Genomic DNA, 18,085 nt, shown 5'->3' with positions numbered 1-18,085 from the left:
CAGCACTGGTTGCTGTGTCAAACATGTGTGCTGGTGTTTGTAATAGCTGCCTATTTTATCCTGTCACTGTCCCCTTTTTGTGTTTGGCTTGGGTGTGTTTGTGTGTTTCTGTCTGCAGTGCTTCCACTGACTTCCCTTGCACATCTCTTTTGTTTCCAGCGGTGCTGAGTCTGACATTACCAGCCATTAGTTTAACAAGGGTATACATTAGGCAGCTGTCCACTGAAGTTTCTAGGCTCTGTTTCAGCCTGCATAATGCAAGGTCAGTCTCTGCAGAGCATATCGGTGTTAGCCAACTGCTTCTCGGCCTCAAAGTCCCCTGGGTCCTCTGCACAAATGAAACATATTGCTCCATAATCACAGGCTTTTTAAATACTTGAGCACAATCTGAGATCCTCACTCCTTTTATTTTATTTTATTTATTGCATGTTTATACTGCCAATTATAAAATTTCATGGTGAGTTACAGGAAGGAAGACTTGATATGAGGTATGCTGCCTTTCCCCCCCAGCACTGTCTTGAGTTGCTGGCTATCCCAGTTGGCGGGCCCCGTTTCCATGTTGGAGAGGATGCTCTATCTGTTTTTCTGAGTCTGGTCGGCAATCTGAAAGAGGAGCAAGCTTATGCCTACTATACAAAGAATGCCACTGTCACATGGAGTCCTGAGAGATTTATCTTTGTCCTGCAAAGCAGCTGTGAGTGGCTTCAGCTTGAGCAGAAAACTGGTGGGGACCAAGAGGAAAGGGCCCCACCTTTCTATTACCTCTTGGAGAGGAAAGCAGCTGAGAGGAGCGATTTTGAGTTGACAAATGGCTGGGAAGGTAATGGTTTAAACACTTATTTCCCACCTGCCTGCGCTGCTGGTCCTCTGCTCAATCTGAAGCCACCTGCAGCTGTTTTACATTATTCAGGAAAGCTCAGGGAACATGTCAATAGGAAGCTCGAGGAACTTCGTATAACTTGCAGTTCCACCCGCCTTAGAAATACAGCTCTGATAGGTTGGATTACTCCACTTTATGTACAATGGCTTGGAGGAGGTCTTGCTACCCTTCTTCCGGCTGCAGTCCCTAATATCTCCCCAAAGCCATTCTTGAGTGTCATCGGACCCTCCTGAATGGCACGTGATATGGCATGGGGCCTGCTGCTTGGGGGTTGGGGTGGGGTGGAGATCGTGACCGGGCCAATGTAAGCATACACATCATCCTCCACTTGTGCAAGGGTGCTTTGACTAAAGCCACTGAAGCCGTGATCACCCCTTCCAGCGACATTGTATTAGGTTGTGGAGAGGATCACTGTCCTGTCTTATTGTAGACCTGGATTGATGTGATGTGTAATGTGCTCATTAATTCATCGCATCCATCTAATCGCAGCTCTATAATGGCTGCCATCCAGTTGTGGGGACCATTGTGGGGCAAGAGGAGCCAACATGGTGTAGTGGTTAGAGTGCTGGACTAGGACCAGAGAGACCCGAGTTCAAATCCCCATTCAGCCATGAGACTTGCTGGGTGACTCTGGGCCAGTCACTTCTCTCTCAGCCTAACCTACTTCGCAGGGTTGTTGTGAGGAGAAACTCAAGTATGTAGCACACCACTCTGGGCTCCTTGGAGGAAGAGCGGGATATAAAATATATATATTTTTTTAAAAAAGAGGATGGTATCATCAGCTTCCAAATCAGCCCTAGGCATTGTGCATGTATGAAGCCTTCCCACTGTGCCACAGCCATGCCAGGCAGATGCTTGGAAAGGGGAATTTATTTGGGAGAATGAAGATGGTGTCTGGAACAGTGTATGCGTGTGTGCATGTGTGATGTATCCTATCCAGTAACCTTTTGTATTTGGTTGTTTTGGACATTGGTCCCAGTGAGGATTCCGTAGAGAGTGTTGGGGAGGAGTTAGAAATAAAAGAGAGGAGAACGGGAGAAGGAGAAAAATGGAGTTGTTTTTGAACAAAGCTTAGTGAAATGATGGCTTTGAGTTTATGAGGGAAGCAGATATAAAACAGGTATACAGTCTGATCACTAGGTCACATTCTGGAGGCTTTGAGGAGCTTGAGACTCTGTTGGGTGGACTGACTGTGCAAAGCCTTCCAGGTTGGCAAGACCCTACAAAATGTGCTGCAAGTAGGGGCTGGATCATGCTTGTAGACAGGCAGAGTAAAACATTGGAGCAGCATTCTTTCAACAATAGCCTCCATCTACCGTGTGGTTATAGGGAGAAATGCAAGGAAACAGATGGATTTTGCAGTAGTTCCGAAGCAATCCAGTTGGCTCAAGAATCCTTTTCCAAGATGAGAATATGAAAAGCTACAGTTTTGTGGTGTTCCAGAAAGTGTTCGAGTCGTGGCAATAGGCAGATCAAACTGATCCATGCCCGCTCTGTGTACTTGGTTGGAGTAGTTGTGTGATTATTTCAGCATTTGGTCAGATCTCAATTTTTCAGCGTATGCTCCTATTCCATTGTACCACCAGAGACTTCAAAAGAAAAATTGAGCAAAGGTGTGATTAAAATGTACGCACGCCCCGGAAAAATCAAATGGCAAAGCAATTACTTTTCCATTCCACTGCCCTCACAAAACTGGCAGAGACTGTACTTGGCCCACACCCCAGGCTTGTAAGAGTCTGCCATGTGGCTCTGTCAAGCAAGGTATCTGCCTAAGAAAATCTGACAGGTTGTCACATAGAAGAGGGAGAATACGTGTTCCCTGTTGCTCTGGCGGGTAGGCCTAAAACCAGTGGGTTGGAATGACAAGAAAACCAATTCAGACTACACGTTAGGTAGAGTCTCCTAACTGTCCGAGCTGTCTGATAGTAGAACAGTGTGCCTTGTGTAAGGGTGAGCTCTCCTTCTCCAGAAGTTTTCAGACTGAGGCTAGACACAGCCATCTGCCAGGGATGGTGCTGTAGCAGGTTCTGGGGTTGAACGAGAAGACCTGCAACAAGGGATGTCCTACTCTAACACTCTATAATTATATTTTCTTCTTGGGAAGGGTGCAGGTAGTGCTGTAATTTATTGTCTAACAATACTGTTTAACATATATACAAAGTTATGTGACCATTTTGAATTAAAATGCTTTATCCACCAGTTCTCCCCACTCCCATGCCCCCGGCTAATGGTGAGAAAAAGTCAAAAGTATCTGTATGGCTTAAAGAAACTAAAGTCGCATCAGTTGGCACTTGCATTATTGTTGTCTGGGGAGGCTCTTCTCTCAGGTCCAGCAGAAACATCTTGGCCATGTATTAGCTGCCATTTCCACTCTGTTTTACTTTGTTAAGACCCAGTATCAAAAATCTACGCTAGTGAATAACTTACTATGCAGTACACCTGACTAGCACTTCTCGGCTGATTATCTCAAAACACTTCTGAAATGTTAAAATTTGCTCCTTTCCAAGAAATGGTATAAGATGATGAGTGACCAGGAGGTTGGCATTCTCTCGCTCTATCCGTTCAGTCGTGTCCGACTTGCGGTCACTCTATCGATCACTGCACTCCATGCCGTCCTATCTTGGACAGCATCCATCCATCCATATATAAGGGGAAAGTCTGATGATATTCTTTGTGTACCCATACAATTATTCTTACTAGATGCAAATTCAAAACAAAATGGTGCTGTCTTGAGCTCTGTGAAGAATCAATCTGTAGTACTTTGGCTTTTATAGTAATGCTGTGCATCGAGGCAGTTATATTAAAACCAATGTTACAATATAACACAGACTTCACCAGAACTCTACAGATGAAGGATTTGGCTGATTAATTTAAAAGGTGACAGTTGGGCCAGGATTAGCTGGGCCTACTGAAACATTTCAAGGCGTGGAATATGAATAGAGGGGTCTGAAGAGGTTTGCTGAAAGAGTTGGCAAGTGTGTCAAATGTAGCTGTTAGATGGGGCTGCTGTTGTCTCCTTTTTTAAGGGAACAAGGCATGGCTATAAAACAAGCAATTTCCCAGAATTCACAACCACACAGGCCTAAAATCCAATTAAAAATACATTTTACTGAATATTCAATAAGGCATGAGTCATTATTAAATCATATGAACATGTAGGACATTCCCATGTCACACAGAACATGTTGGATGATACACATAACTGGGCGCTAATACTTAACCTTTATTATAAACTATTATGACGAGAGTGGGTTCTTAAATATGTTACAGACTCTAATATGTATGCAACTAAACAATTGACTAGAAAATAATAGGCTGAGTAGTTAACTAGCATTGAATGAATTTAATAACTACACATAAGGATTAACAATGCCATTAACTACTATGAAGGGTGGAAAAGGACAGCGGTGAAGGACATGTTAGTAGAAAATGGAAGAGGCATAGTTACAAATCGGTGTCAAAGATGGAAAAGAATGGTCAGGGCAGAAGAGAAATTGGAGAGAGGGCAATTGGTTTGAAATTCGAATCACTTAAATCTGCCAAATCCGAGCTTGAATTGATCTGAGTGGAATCGATTTGCACATCTCTAGTTTTAGCACTAGAGTTTGGAATAACCTAGGAAGCCCTAAAAACCCCACTGTTTACAATCCACACTCTTATATGCAAAACTCTCCCTATGTTCTTTGTTGCAGGTTTTTTTCCCTTTTATTTTGTCATATTTTAAATTTCTTATTTTTGTTTTTAACTAATGTTTTAATGTTTTTATTTTGTTGTAAACTGCCCAGAGACGTAAGTTTTGAGCAGTATAAAAATATGTTAAATAAATAAAATAAATAATAAAATAAATTTTTTGTGATAAAAAGGTTTGGAGAGAATTACTGTTTATAAAAACTATGATGGAGGCTGAGGAGCAGATGCCAGCCAGGAGAGAATTCCAAAGCCTGGGGGGCAATTACTGAGAAGGCCCTGTCCTGCGTGCTCCACAGCTGAGCCTCTCTCACAGTCTGCATGTGGAGCAGAGTCCCTCCGATTTTGTCAAGTGGGCAGAAACCCTTGGGAGCAGGTGGTCTCTCAGGTATCAAGGGCCAAGACCATTAAGGGTTTTAAAGGTCAAAACCAGCACCTTGAATTGGACCTGGAAACAGATTGGTAGCCAATACAGTTCTTTCAGAATGGATCTACTATGATCCCAGCAGGCAGCTCTGGATAAAATCCCAGCTATTGCATTTTGCATTATCTGCAGTTTCCAAATATTCTTTAAGGGCAGCCCCACATAGAGCGTGTTACAGTAATCCAGCCGTGACATGACTAAGGGCATGGGCAATTGTGGCCAGATCTGCCTTCTTGAAAAAAAGGACACAGCTGGCACACTAGCCAAAGCTGTACAAAAGCACCTCTGGCCACCGTCTCCACCTGAGCATCCCAAAGCAGGGCCGTGTCCCGCAGTACTTCCAAGCTGTGCACTTGCTCTTTCAAGGGTAGTGCAACCCCATCCAGAACCAGTTGAATCCCTTCATTCGGATTTGGCTCTCCTACTGCCCAACAGCACTTCTGTCTTGTCTAGATGCAATCTCATTTTACTAGCCTACATCCAACCATCACTGTCTCCAGCCCCTGAGTCTGGTCATCCACTGCCTCCCTAGGATGAGGTTATAAGGAGAGATAGAGGTGAGTGTCATCTACATATTGCTGACAACTCAGTCCAAGTCCCCGGATGACCTCTCCCAGCGGTTTCATGTAGATGTTGAACAGCATGGGGGACAAAACTGAACCCTGCAGGACCCCACAAGCCAATGGCCAAGGAGCTGAGCAGTAGTCCCCCAGCACCACTTTATGGACCCTTCCCCCAAGACAGGACCAAAGCCACTCCAAAGCAGTGCCTCCAGTCCCTATACTTGAGACATGGTCCAGAAGGATACCATGGTCAATGGTATCAAACGCTGCTGGGAGGTCCAGCAGAACCAATGGGGATGCACTCGCCCTGTCAAGCTCCCGGCATAAGTAATCCACTAGGGTGACCAAAGCAGTTTCAGTCCCATATCCAGGTCAGAAGCCAGATTGAAAGGAATCTAGATAATCCGTATCATCCAAAACCCTCTGCAGCTGAGATGCCAACACACTCTCTATCACTTTGCTCAAAAAGGGGAGGTTAGAAACAGGTCTGTAATTATTCAGCTTGGAGGGATCAATTTATATACTGCTTTTCAACAAAAGTTCTCAAAGCAGTTTACATAGAAAACAAACAAATATGGCTTCCTGTCCAAAAAGGCTCACAATCTAAAATTTCCATGTCTGTGTGTAATATTTTGTGGTGATTGCTCTGATAAGATCCATGTCTGGTCTTGAGACTAATGTGCTTCACTCACTGTTCTGGTCTGCAACCTGCATTGCAAGGTGTACTCAGCAAAAATGTGGCCAAAATTGCTCTAGTTGAGCTTATGGCTATGCTTCCTAAGGGTGCTCCTATGGCAGCTGTTGCAATGCTATGAAGTAAGAAGTCATATTTGTGTGTGAGAGAGCAACTGGTGCCAATGATGTTACTGCAGCATAGGCACTGTGGCTGGCAGTGGATTCTGGCTCATTGAGTCTTTTTTGGCCATTTTTGGACTGTGTTTGAAATGTGTGTTCTGTGTTGAGAGGGACAAATTCCCTTTTATTGTGTGCTTCTGCAATGTTTTTCAAGGCAGGGTTGCAAAATGCATTGCGAATTGCAATGCAGATCTTCTGTGCATGCATGCTCTGGGTTTGGGGGAAAGATAAAAATTTGTTTAAAATTGCCCACTTGCCCATTTCTTTTGTGGGTTGGGTAGTATGTAGCACCCATCATGCTCTTCCACACAACCCACTTTAGCATCCCTAGGAGCTAGCCACGGGGAACAATGGGGTGTTTCGAGTTCCCCCATTGTTCCTTATAGCCGGAGCACTTGAAACATTTCTAGTTGTTTCATCAAAATACCTGGCTCAAGTGCTGTTTTCAGCAAAATGTTTTGACCATTTACATTTTGTTTCAAGCTCAAAACAGAACACACAATCTGTTTAGTGCACATCCCTACAGCTTCAGTGGAACGCTTGGGGCCCAGCATAGCCTCGACAACCATCAGAGGCCAGTGAAGGTGGGGAAAGGGTCCCTTTTTATTACAATGCTTTTGTTACCAAGGTCCCTCTGAGTATATTATGGGGGGCAGTGTTCCCTCTAAGGCGCGTGAGCGTGCTCACACATTTTTGATGTGCGCTCAGTCAATTTTAGATCCCGCTCAGTTTTAATCAGGAAGGTCCCACTCTGAATGCATGTGCGCACACTGCCTTGATACTTCTGCCCAGAACAAAACTTATTCCGCACACAGATGAAAAAACTTAGAGAGAACACTGATGGGGGTGGGTGAAGAAAAGGAATCTGGACAGTTTTTTGATAGGAATTAGGCCCAGGCTAATTAGAAAATCTCTTCAGATCTTGATGGTTATTTCCTTGTTTTTTTAAAAAAAAACCATCATCCTTCAAATCACTCTGCTTAAATATTTCTCTCTCTTAATTATTCCCTTAATAAATACCCTGTTACCTCAGCAGTACAAAATCTCTCTGTGTATTGTACCACACCTACAGCAACACTAGTCATAGTCACATGCTACATTCAACACATGTACAACATATACAGATCTGTGTGCACGTACAGTTAGTCACATGTTATCTTGATTGTAGGAGCAGCAGTCCACTTCCCATCTACACCCCGCGTTTGAGGGACCTGTATGCACGCTCAGTTTTAAAATGATCCATGTACAGTCATTCTCACCAAAAATGTATCTGACATAATATCTGAATAGGGCTGTTGTTGCTGAAATATTCAGAAGCAGCTCTTGCTTCTGAGCTTTGCTCTTGTTTAAAACCTTTGCAAATCTTTTAACCTTTTATATTTGTTTTAATTGCTCTTATGTCATTAACTGCCCAGAGATTAAAGTTTGGGCGTTATACAAGTTAGTTAGTTAAATCAATAAATAAAGGCAGACTCATGCATTAAGTCTGCAGGCCTGTGCAGTTATTGGGAGTGAGCATACATAAGACTGCTGAGAAGGCAAAGTTTTCAGGGATTCAGATGCCAAAATGCTGTGTAGTGGCTGTTCCTAATATCACTGGGCAGAAACTGGATTCTCATGGGAAGATGATCATCTGTAGTGGATGGCCATGCCGTGAATCTGGCTTTACTGTGCCCTCGCTACTGATGTTGTTAACTTCTGTGTAGCAGCAAGAGTGTAAGAAGGTTTAAACCATGAGTTAAGCAGTAATGTAAACAGTAGCAAGCTTCTTCTTTGGCTTTTCTCACAGAGAAACACAGCTATCTGTGAATGATTAGGAATAACCCTGCTTGAAAGACTCTAAAATTTATTTGTTGACTGGGGTTATTTTCAGCATTTAACAACTCTGAGCTAAGAGTCTCTGAATCGTTCTATGTGAGAGTAAATATGTTTCCTATTTAATTTATTGAAATAATGTCTGATGTTTATGTATTTTTGTTATAGCGATCTCCTCACTGAGCTGAAGAATCCTAGTATTTTTCCTGTGAAATGTTGCTATTCAGAGGCCTGCCACAAATCTGAAAATTGTGTCATCCTGTCTTGTATTCTACAACATAAGCATACAATTCTCTATTTTAAAAAGGAAATTTAAAAAAATAATAATTAACTATATTGTGGTTTTTTAAATTTTACTTACGTACTTGTGCAATCTGGTGGTTCTGATATATAAAGAGCAACTTGTTTGTCTGTAACTAGATAGCCTTGTGCAGGCTGCCCTGGTTGCCAATTTGTCTGGATGACTCTGGGGTCTTAGCAGGCAACAGCATTGCTGGGAGGGTTACGTAATTGTAAGAAATTTGTCGCTCATTCATAGTCTGGGATTTGAAGGATAAAGCCGCCCTATTATAGCAGAACAGGAAGTGTCTTCCCACAGACTGGGTCAGGTAAATCGAAAATAACTGCTGGGTAGAATCGTCTAGGCCTTACCACCACCATTCAGATAACCACAATAACAAACCTCTTTCCCTGGGTTGCTGCAGACAAGGTAACTATTAAAAGCTCTGGTCTGTTATCTTCCCAGCTAGCCCTTTAAAAAATGGAGGGTGGGAGAGGTATGCCTGTCTCTTCTGACTTGGGCATCCTTCTTTATTGCTTTGCAATCCCAAGGCTAACAGCAGACTTAACTGGAACACAAATGGTTTGTGTTTTGACAGGGATGCTTCAGAATGGAAAGAAGTTTGATTCCTCCCGAGATCGAAACAAGCCCTTCAGGTTCAAGATTGGCAGACAAGAAGTCATTAAAGGATTTGAAGAAGGAGCTGCACAGGTATGAGGGATGATCCTTGCGTGTCTTCAGAACAGCTAAAGCAAGTACAGGAATGAGGGATTAACCACACAGTGGAGGAAAATGAATTTGAATTCAGGGGTTTGCACTTGGATATGTATACATCCGTGTGTTGGTTAGAATAGAAATTGTAGCGGATGTAACAGAGCGGAAACTGAGGCTTGTTACGTTTATTGAACCAGGCTACTATGGTTTATTACTCAACTATTACCAGTTTATAAACAGTCCCCCTCTGAGTGAAAGATCATCGGACCTAAGAAAAAAATAATACTCTCAGTTGTAATAAGAAATACAAACTGACCAATCATTCGACAGAACTGATGATTGACACGAACATTCTAAACTCTACAACAAGCCTATACACAGATTTACATACAATAAATCAGTGGCAAGAACAAAGACAGTCTATATTCACAGAAATAACATTTGGTAGAATATTTCTTAGCACCTTCTCATACACTGTTGTATTCTATCTAGTAATAGGGATGTGCAAGAACTGAGTTCATGCACGGGTTCAGTGCTGAAGCAGTTCAGGTGAGGTCTGAACTGGTTCAGCACTGCCGGAGGGCGGGGCGGGGGCTGCAGTGAGCAAGATCTTGTAAAAGGAGGAGAGCAGGTCCTTCCCTTCCCTCCGCCGCCACCCTATGCAGCTTCTTAATGTGATGATGTTCCCCTCAAGAACACACGCGTGGTGCCAGCACACACATGGTGTCCACATATGCTGATACCATGTGCAAGGTCAGTAACACCATGCTAACCATGCACATGCTGGTGGACAGGAGGGAAGGACTTGCTCTCCTCCTTTTTCAGTTCAGTTGATTATGATCTTTGATCAAGTAAACAGATTTCATCTCAGACACAGATTAAAAAAACCCTTAAGAGTAAATATTAATACAGATATATTTAAAAAAAATACATATAGAAGCTATTACATAAAGGGAAAATAAGATTAAACAACCTAAATTAGCCATTTCTAACACATGATATGCAGATCTTAATTGCAGCTGTACAAAACCTGGGCGCTTTCCAGATTAAACCCTACAACAGGGTCACTACGGGTCTCCTACGTGTGCTTCTGTACTTCCGGTGTTGTGACACTGCAGTCCCTGTGAGGACAGCAAGATGCCATTCACATTTCCGATGCCTTATTTCGGATTTTATCTTTGTGTTATAGTGCTACAATGTTGCAAGTTAGTTGCAGAAAAATAGCTGTATTTTCCTATTGTGTGTGTTTGAGATTCTGGGGATCATTTTCAATACAATCCTGCGAAGCTGAAGCATTTTACCCCATTGCAGCATGTAATTGGGAAAGCACCCTGGCTACCTGCTGCAAAACATCGGTGTGAATGTCAAAAAGAAGTAGATTTATGTAAAATTCATCAGAATTATTTGGATATCTAAAAACAAGAGGGATAATATATCTAATACATAAATCACAATAAAAAGAACAGTAGAGGAGCACATGGCCAACTGTCTCAACATCCCCATTCCCACAAGGGCACAATCTCACCAGATAGGGGACTCTCCTGAACCTACCGTCCATTACCATAGAGGGCAGCACATCCAGCTGAGCCAACGTTAGGGCTCTTCTGTGTGTTGTGTATATCAAATTATACAGATATTTGGTTGGTTTTGTAAAGATTTAACAGCTCCAAACTTTGCGTAGCTTGATGCCCGGCTTAGATCAATCTGGTGTTCCATATAATTGATACGCTGCTTGAGGATCACCTTGGCATTATCATAACGCAGATAAAGCAGATATTCCATTGACAATGCATATAATTTTAACTTTTCGGAGATTAAATGCATCCAATCAGAGGGATAATCATCCTTAAAAATTAAGGGAGCTAGGCCAGAAGGAAAATAGGTCAGCTTCACCCAAAAGTTGAAAATATAGGTGCAGGCACAGGTTTCCAAGCGTAACAGGTACATTTACCTAACTACTACCTGGGTCGGGCACAGAGCATATGTGCCTCTAGTTCTTAGCCCCTCGTTCTTGGCCCTCCCCCCTCCAATGGTCCCCCACCCTGGCCAAACACTCTTTCCGGCTGGACGGCCTGGCCTTCTTCAACCCCCCATCCCCCCAATATAGAATATATGTCTATATATTCATATAGAACTTGCAGGTGGAATAAAACCTCCAGGTGTAGAATCACAGAGAAAATTTGTCACTGTTTGTAAGGAATATTTTGTCACAAGCAATACTCTGATACCACAGCTTAGCTACATCATTCTCTCAGTACTTTATATGTCATCTTTCTTCCATAGTAAAACTCAAAATGGAATATATAGAGCTTGCAGGTGGCTTTCCATCCAGATCCTGTTCAGACACAGACCTTCTTAGTTTCAGCAGGGTGGCTGTATCATGTACTTTTGGACCATGTGCTGGGGCCAGTTGTTTTCCCAACAGTTTCACCTCTTTCTGCTTCCTTATCAAAGCACCCCCTCAAAATAATACTGATAAAACCAAAAGAAACGGCAGCTAAAGGAAGCAAAGTTGTTTGTTTACAATAGGAGATATATATCTACTAAATACATGAGTGATGAAAGCCAAATCTGGTTCCCAAAAGCCATTTGGAACCTCACCTTGCTCCTCTGTAATGCCAGGTCAGTCCAGAACAAATCAGAAACCATTCATGATTTGATTCTGGATGAAGGTGCCGACCTGGTATGTATTACAGAGACTTGGCTGGGGGAGGCTGGGGGAGGCTGGGGGCCCAGTGTGGTCCCAGCTTCTTCCTCCAGGCTACTCTGTTGAGGAGCGGGTGAGGGACCATGGTTGGGGAGGTGGAGTGGCTGTGGTCTATAAGAATAACCTTTCCCTTACCTGGATCCCTGTTAGAGTGTTGGACCATATTGAATGTGTGTACTTAAGACTGGGGACCAGGGATAGACTGGGACTTCTGTTGGTGTACCGATCGCCCTGCTGCTCAACAGGGTCCCTAACTGAGCTGACGGACTTGGTCTCGGACTTGGTGCTGGAGTTCCGCAGGCTTGTGGTGCTGGGGGACTTCAATGTTCACTTTGGGACCAATTTGTCCGGGACGGCTCAGGAGTTCATAGCGGCCATGACGACTATGGACCTATCCCAAGAGGTCTCGGGGCCGACGCACATTGCTGGTCACACGCTTGATTTGGTCTTTCACTCTGATCAGGGTGGTGTTCCGTGGGTGGGGAATCCTGTGATTTCCCCATTGTCGTGGACGGACCACCATCTGGTTAAGGTCGGACTCGCAATCGCTTCCCACCTTCACAAGGGCGAGGGACCTATTAAGATGATCCGCCCGAGAAGGTTATAGTATCCAATAGGATTTCAAGAAGCCTTGGAGGGATTTAGTGTTGGCTCTGCTGGTTATCCTGTTGATGCCCTGGTGGAGAACTGGAACAGCAAACTCACTGGGGCAGTAGAAATGATTGCTCCTAAGCGTCCTCTCCGACCTACTTCAAAATTGGCCCCTTGGTATATGGAAGAACTACGGGGGCTGAAGCGGCGAGGTAGACGACTGGAGTGCAAGTGGAGAAAGACTCGGCTTGAATCCGACAGATTGCAACATAGAGCTCATTTGAAGACCTATGCTCAGGCGATACATGCAGCAAAGAAGCGAATCTTTTCTGCCCGTATTGCATCCGCAAGTTCACGTCCGGCAGAGTTGTTCAGGGTTGTGAGAGGGCTAGTGAGTGCCCCTCCTCCCTTGAATCAGAATCTGGAACCATCGATTACCTGCTGTGATGTGTTTAATTAATTCTTTGTGGAAAAAATCTCTCGTATTTGGGCCGACTTAGACGCCGTCTCTACAATTACCTCAGTGTCTGATGTGGAGGTGTCCAGCGACTCCTCTTGTGTGATTAGGTTGGATCGGTTCCACTTTGTGACTCCTGAGGATGTGCACAAGCTGATTGGAATGGTGCGGCCTACCACCTGTTCTCTTGACCCCTGTCTGACATGGCTTATATTATCTGGCAGGGGGGTTGTTGTAGAAGGCCTGGTAGAAATTATAAATGCGTCTCTGAGGGAAGGTGGGATGCCTCCTTGTCTTAAGGAGGCAATTATTAGACCGCTTCTGAAGAAGCCTACCCTGGATCCCTCGGACTTGAACAACTACAGGCCTGTCTCCAACCTTCCGTGGCTGGGCAAGGTAATTGAGAGGGTGGTGGCCTCACAGCTCCAGGCAGTCTTGGAGGAAACTGATTATCTTGACCCATTTCAAACTGGCTTTCGGGCTGGCTATGGGGTTGAGACTGCCTCGGTCGGCCTGATGGATGATCTCCAATTGGCAATTGACAGAGGAAGTGTGATTCTGTTGGTCCTTTTGGATCTCTCAGCGGCTTTCAATACTATCGACCATAGTATCCTTCTGGAGCGTCTGAGGGAGTTGGGAGTTGGAGGCACAGCTTTGCAGTGGCTCCGCTCCTACCTCTCGGGCAGGTTCCAGATGGTGTCCCTTGGAGACTGTTGTTCTTCAAAATCTGAACTTTTGTATGGTGTTCCCCAGGGCTCCATATTGTCTCCAATGTTGTTTAATATCTACTTGAAACCGCTGGGAGAGATCATCAGGAGATTTGGTGCACGGTGTTACCAGTATGCTGATAACACCCGAATCTATTTCTCCATGTCAGCATCATTGGGAGAGGGCATAAGCTCCCTAAATGCCTGCCTGGAGTTGGTGATGGGCTGGATGAGGGATAACAAGCTGAGACTGAATCCGGCTAAGATGGAGGTACTCATTGTCCGGGGTCAGAACTCAAGAGATGATTTTGATCTGCCTGTTCTGGATGGGGTCACACTTCCCCAGAAGGAACAAGTACACAGTCTAGGGGTGCTTCTGGTTCCGAGCCTCTCCCTGGTGTCCCAGGTTGAGGTGGTGGCCAGAAGTGCCTTCTGTCAGCTTCAGCTGATACGCCAGCTGCGTCCGTTTCTTGAGGTGAATGACCTCAAAACAGTGGTACATCTGCTGGTAACCTCCAGACTGGATTACTGTAATGCACTCTGTGTGAGGCTGCCCTTGTACGTAGTCCGGAAACTACAGCTGGTCCAGAATGCGGCAGCCAGGCTGGTCTCTGGGTCATCTCGGAGAGACCATATAACTCCTGTATTGAAGGAGCTACACTGGCTGCTGATATGTTTCCAGGCAAAATACAAGGTGCTGGTTATCCTATATAATAAAAGGCTAAGTGAGTGGCAGTGGCCTTAGAACGTTGGGGATCTGCGTCCCTGCCTCCCTGGGCTGTTCTGGGCCTGCGCAAAGCGCAGGCCCAGAACAGCCCAAGGGAGTCCAGACCGCCAACACCAGTGTTCCAAAGCCACCACACACTCAACCTCCTGCCATCGCCCGCCCGCCCGCCCTCCACCACCGTTCCGGCCCCACTGGCGACCATTTCGCGCCTATCCCCGGTCCTCATCGCTGTCTGCCCGCCCGCCCGCCTCCCACCACCGTCCCGGACCCACCGGTGGCCATTTCGACCCAATCCCCGGTCCTCTTTTCAAGGCCCCACGGGCGGCCATTTCAACCCAAATACTGCCGCTGGCCGCCCGCCCGCCCTCCTTCCCGACACCTGAGTCCCCGGTCCTCCTTTCACGGCCCCACGGGCGGCCATTTCCACCCAAGCACTGCCAATGGCCGCCCGCCCTCCTTCCCTCCCTCCTTCCTTCCTCCCGAGTCCTCCTTACCCCGGCCATGTCCGTTGGGCTAAAAGCTACTTAATTCAAGAGAGAAAGAGGAGCTCGCAAGCAGAGCTCCTCTCTTTGCAACGGCTCTGCCCGAACTGACACTATGGCCGTAAAGGACGCAATAGGCGTCCTTTACACCCAAACCCCCAGTACGGGCAGAGTCTTTGCAAGAGAGGAGCTCTGCTTGCGAGCTGCTCTCTCTCTCGGAAATTAAGGAGTTTTTAGCCCGACGGACATGGCCGGGGTAAGGAGGGCTCGGCAGTTGGGAGGGCGGGCGGCCAACGGGCAGCGGTGGCGTGAGAGAGAAAAGGAAGACAAAGGAAAGACAGAAAAAGAACAACATAAAAGGAAAGGAGGGCGAACGAGAGAGGAAAGGAATAAAGGGAACAACAACAACAACAACAGGTACTAGCGCCCGTTATTTTAACGGGCTTAAAATTACTAGTAACCTATAAAGCCCTAAACAGTTTGGGCCCTAGGTATTTAAGGGAAAGCCTTCTTCTGCATGAACCCCACCACCCACTGAGATCTGCTGGAGAGGTCCGTCTGCAGCTGCCACCGGCTTGTCTGGTGGCCACTCAGGGAGGGGCCTTCTCTGCTGCTGCCCCGAGGCTTTGGAATACGCTCCCTAGCGAAATAAGAGCCTCCCCATCTCTGACAACTTTTTAAAAGTCTTTAAAAACACGTTTCTTCACCCAGGCTTCTAATGAATGTTTTTATGGTTTTAATGCTGTTTTAAAGTATTGTTTTGAAAATTTAAAATTGTAATGTGCCCCCCCCATTTTTGTTTTAACAGATGTTTTACTTTGTTTTTATTCTGTTGTAAACTGCCCAGAGACATAAGTTTTGGGCGGTATAGAAATGTTTTAGTAATAAATAAATAAATAAATTTGCTTCCTTATTAGAATTTTTTTTAAAACCCTCAAACTTAATCTACACAACTGCAAAATAGTAATTTCATTTTATGAACGATCAATATGTATAAAGAGAAAAGAGTTTGTTTCTAAGCCATTAGGGGTTTGATGTCACTGCAACTGCTTTAAAAGGACTATAGCAGGGTTTCTTAACCTTGGGCCCCTAGATGTTGTTGGACTACTACTCTCATCATCTCCAGACATGACTTTTGTGGCTGAGGATGAGGGGAGTTGTAGTCCAACAACATGTGGGGGCCCAAGGTTAAGAAACCCTACCTGGACTATAGCATACAACCACATTGTTTTAAACAAATTATAATCCTTGTTTTCCCAAAGCACTTCTTTTAACACAAGGAATGGAGCTGAATTACTGCTTATAATAAACAATGCCAATAAGGCCAGGAACCAAAGTCTATTGCAATTTTCTGGTTTTGAATCTCAAATTGGATGGTTTAGTTGCTGGATGACTTGCAGTACTTGAATTCTAGAGGGTGCTTGTCCGCACGAGTTGCCCTTTGTAGAAGCTTATGGTGGAGGAGAGGGATTTGGCTAAAACTGGGGAATTACTGTCAGTGGGGGAATGGGAAGATGTGAATAATATACAGGCCAATACCTTTTTATTGCTACCAAGGTGGTATTTACAACATGGATTTAAGGGAGCAGACTTTTTTTTTTAAAAGCCAGGAAAGATTTTTTTCTCCCCAAGTAATGTCTGTACAATCAGTGTAGGAAGCCAGCTCATAGGAAGTTCAAAGCTGGGAGCAGCTTTCCACATGTATAAGTACCTTCGCCAACCATAGTGTCCTAGTTCTGAACACCCATCTCATTAGGTACTCGGTAAGCAATTGCTCACTCCCAAATTTCAACTCTGCAAACTACTATGTGCTGGCTCCACCTAGTGGTGTGTTTCATATACATATATTAGAAATTAATACATATGACTCATACTAGCACTGCCTGCAGGGCACAACCTTGCAGTGGCTTTCTTAGCTTTCCAATCTTAATGTTTTGTCAAATAAGCAAAAAAATGTTGTGAGGAGGTTTAGTAACACCTGCACTATTGCAAGAGACCATGGTGATATGAGAATATTGCAGATATAGCAGAGTACCCATTCACACTGTGGTCCTGTGCATTCCCATATTGTCACCAGAAATAAAAGGGGGCATCCAATAGGAGAATGAAGACAAACAGGAGATGATGTTTTCAAAGTGCCATTATGTTATTGCTATGTTCAAACTCTGCTGGGATCTTAAGGCTGTAGTCTGAAGGAAAAAAACTTGAGCTGATTTTTTTTTTTTTGGAAGCTCATGGTTTTAAGGGGCTGCCTGGACAGCCGCTGATGGGAGTCCTCTGAAATGCGTTGGGCATTAGGAGGATAGAAAGGCTAAAAGGATGAGCATTTTAACCTGTGATGTCAGTGGAACCATTTGCAACTCTAAGTTGAGAAACAGATTGAAACACTTGGATTGTTGGCGACACGTTTTCTAATCTGCTGTCCTTCCCTTTTCTCTACCCGCCCCCTGCCTTGCCACTGACATCGACATGCCAGATGAGCCTAGGTCAAAGAGCAAAGCTGACCTGCACACCCGACATGGCATACGGAGCCACAGGACATCCCGGAGTCATCCCACCAAATGCTACTCTCATTTTTGATGTGGAGCTGCTTAGGATAGAGTAAAATGGGGCAACTGACTGAAGGCACCTGTTAATAACCACCCACTCTTTCCCCTTGCCTTGAATGGGATGACCCTCCACTGGAACTTCTGTCCTCCTCACTTGGAGCTGTCCTGCCAACAATATCGACCCTGACGTTGCTCCCCCACTTTCCTCCCCTTTTTTACTGTTTGGGTCTGTATGCTTCTTTGCTGTGGAGATGGGGGGGGGGGGGGAAGGGGAACCTGGCTGTAACATTTTTGGGTTGTACATTTTATTTTAATTTGCATGTGAAATTTCAGATTTGTGATTAGAACTATGAATATATAACAATAAATAGAGAGATTACTTATTGAAGAACCACTGCCTTACTATACACTAACAAGGAGGAAATACACACAAGGGTGCTCAAAAACCAAGTGTATGTGAATGGGCATTAGCCAAACCAAGTTACCTGCGCTGCCACTTTTTTCTCATCTTGTATGTTCTGCTCGCTGCTGTTTTCAACAAAATGTCTCTCATGAACTTTCCAAAAATAAAATCTTGATACTTTATTTTCTGCTTCGTCTTTCTCCAAGAAGTTCCAAAACCCAATGCAATAAGTCTGTGAATTGAC

At 44.7% G+C, this 18,085-nt stretch overlaps 1 protein-coding gene across 3 annotated transcripts in view; it reads left to right on the top strand.

Moving 5' to 3' along the window:
- The window catches only part of FKBP1B (FKBP prolyl isomerase 1B), a 57,406-nt gene extending 39,383 nt beyond the window's left edge, over positions 1–18,023 (top strand). For 2 of the 3 annotated variants that reach the window (XM_053285130.1, XM_053285132.1), the window contains 2 exons: positions 9,103–9,215; positions 17,366–18,023. In XM_053285130.1, the coding sequence (XP_053141105.1) occupies positions 9,103–9,215; positions 17,366–17,494 (242 nt within the window). In that variant the 3' untranslated portion in view covers positions 17,495–18,023. Of the gene's footprint in view, positions 1–8,785; positions 8,934–9,102; positions 9,216–17,365 lie in introns of those variants that run through there. The other variant, XM_053285131.1, reaches the window with a different exon arrangement.
- The last annotated feature ends 62 nt before the right edge of the window (positions 18,024–18,085 follow it).

Source organism: Hemicordylus capensis, chromosome 1 (assembly GCF_027244095.1).
Source record: "Hemicordylus capensis ecotype Gifberg chromosome 1, rHemCap1.1.pri, whole genome shotgun sequence".
NCBI classification, from domain to species: Eukaryota; Metazoa; Chordata; class Lepidosauria; order Squamata; family Cordylidae; genus Hemicordylus; species Hemicordylus capensis.
The sequence above is the reverse complement of the archived record's forward strand: the minus strand, read 5'-3'. Positions and strand labels throughout refer to the sequence as shown.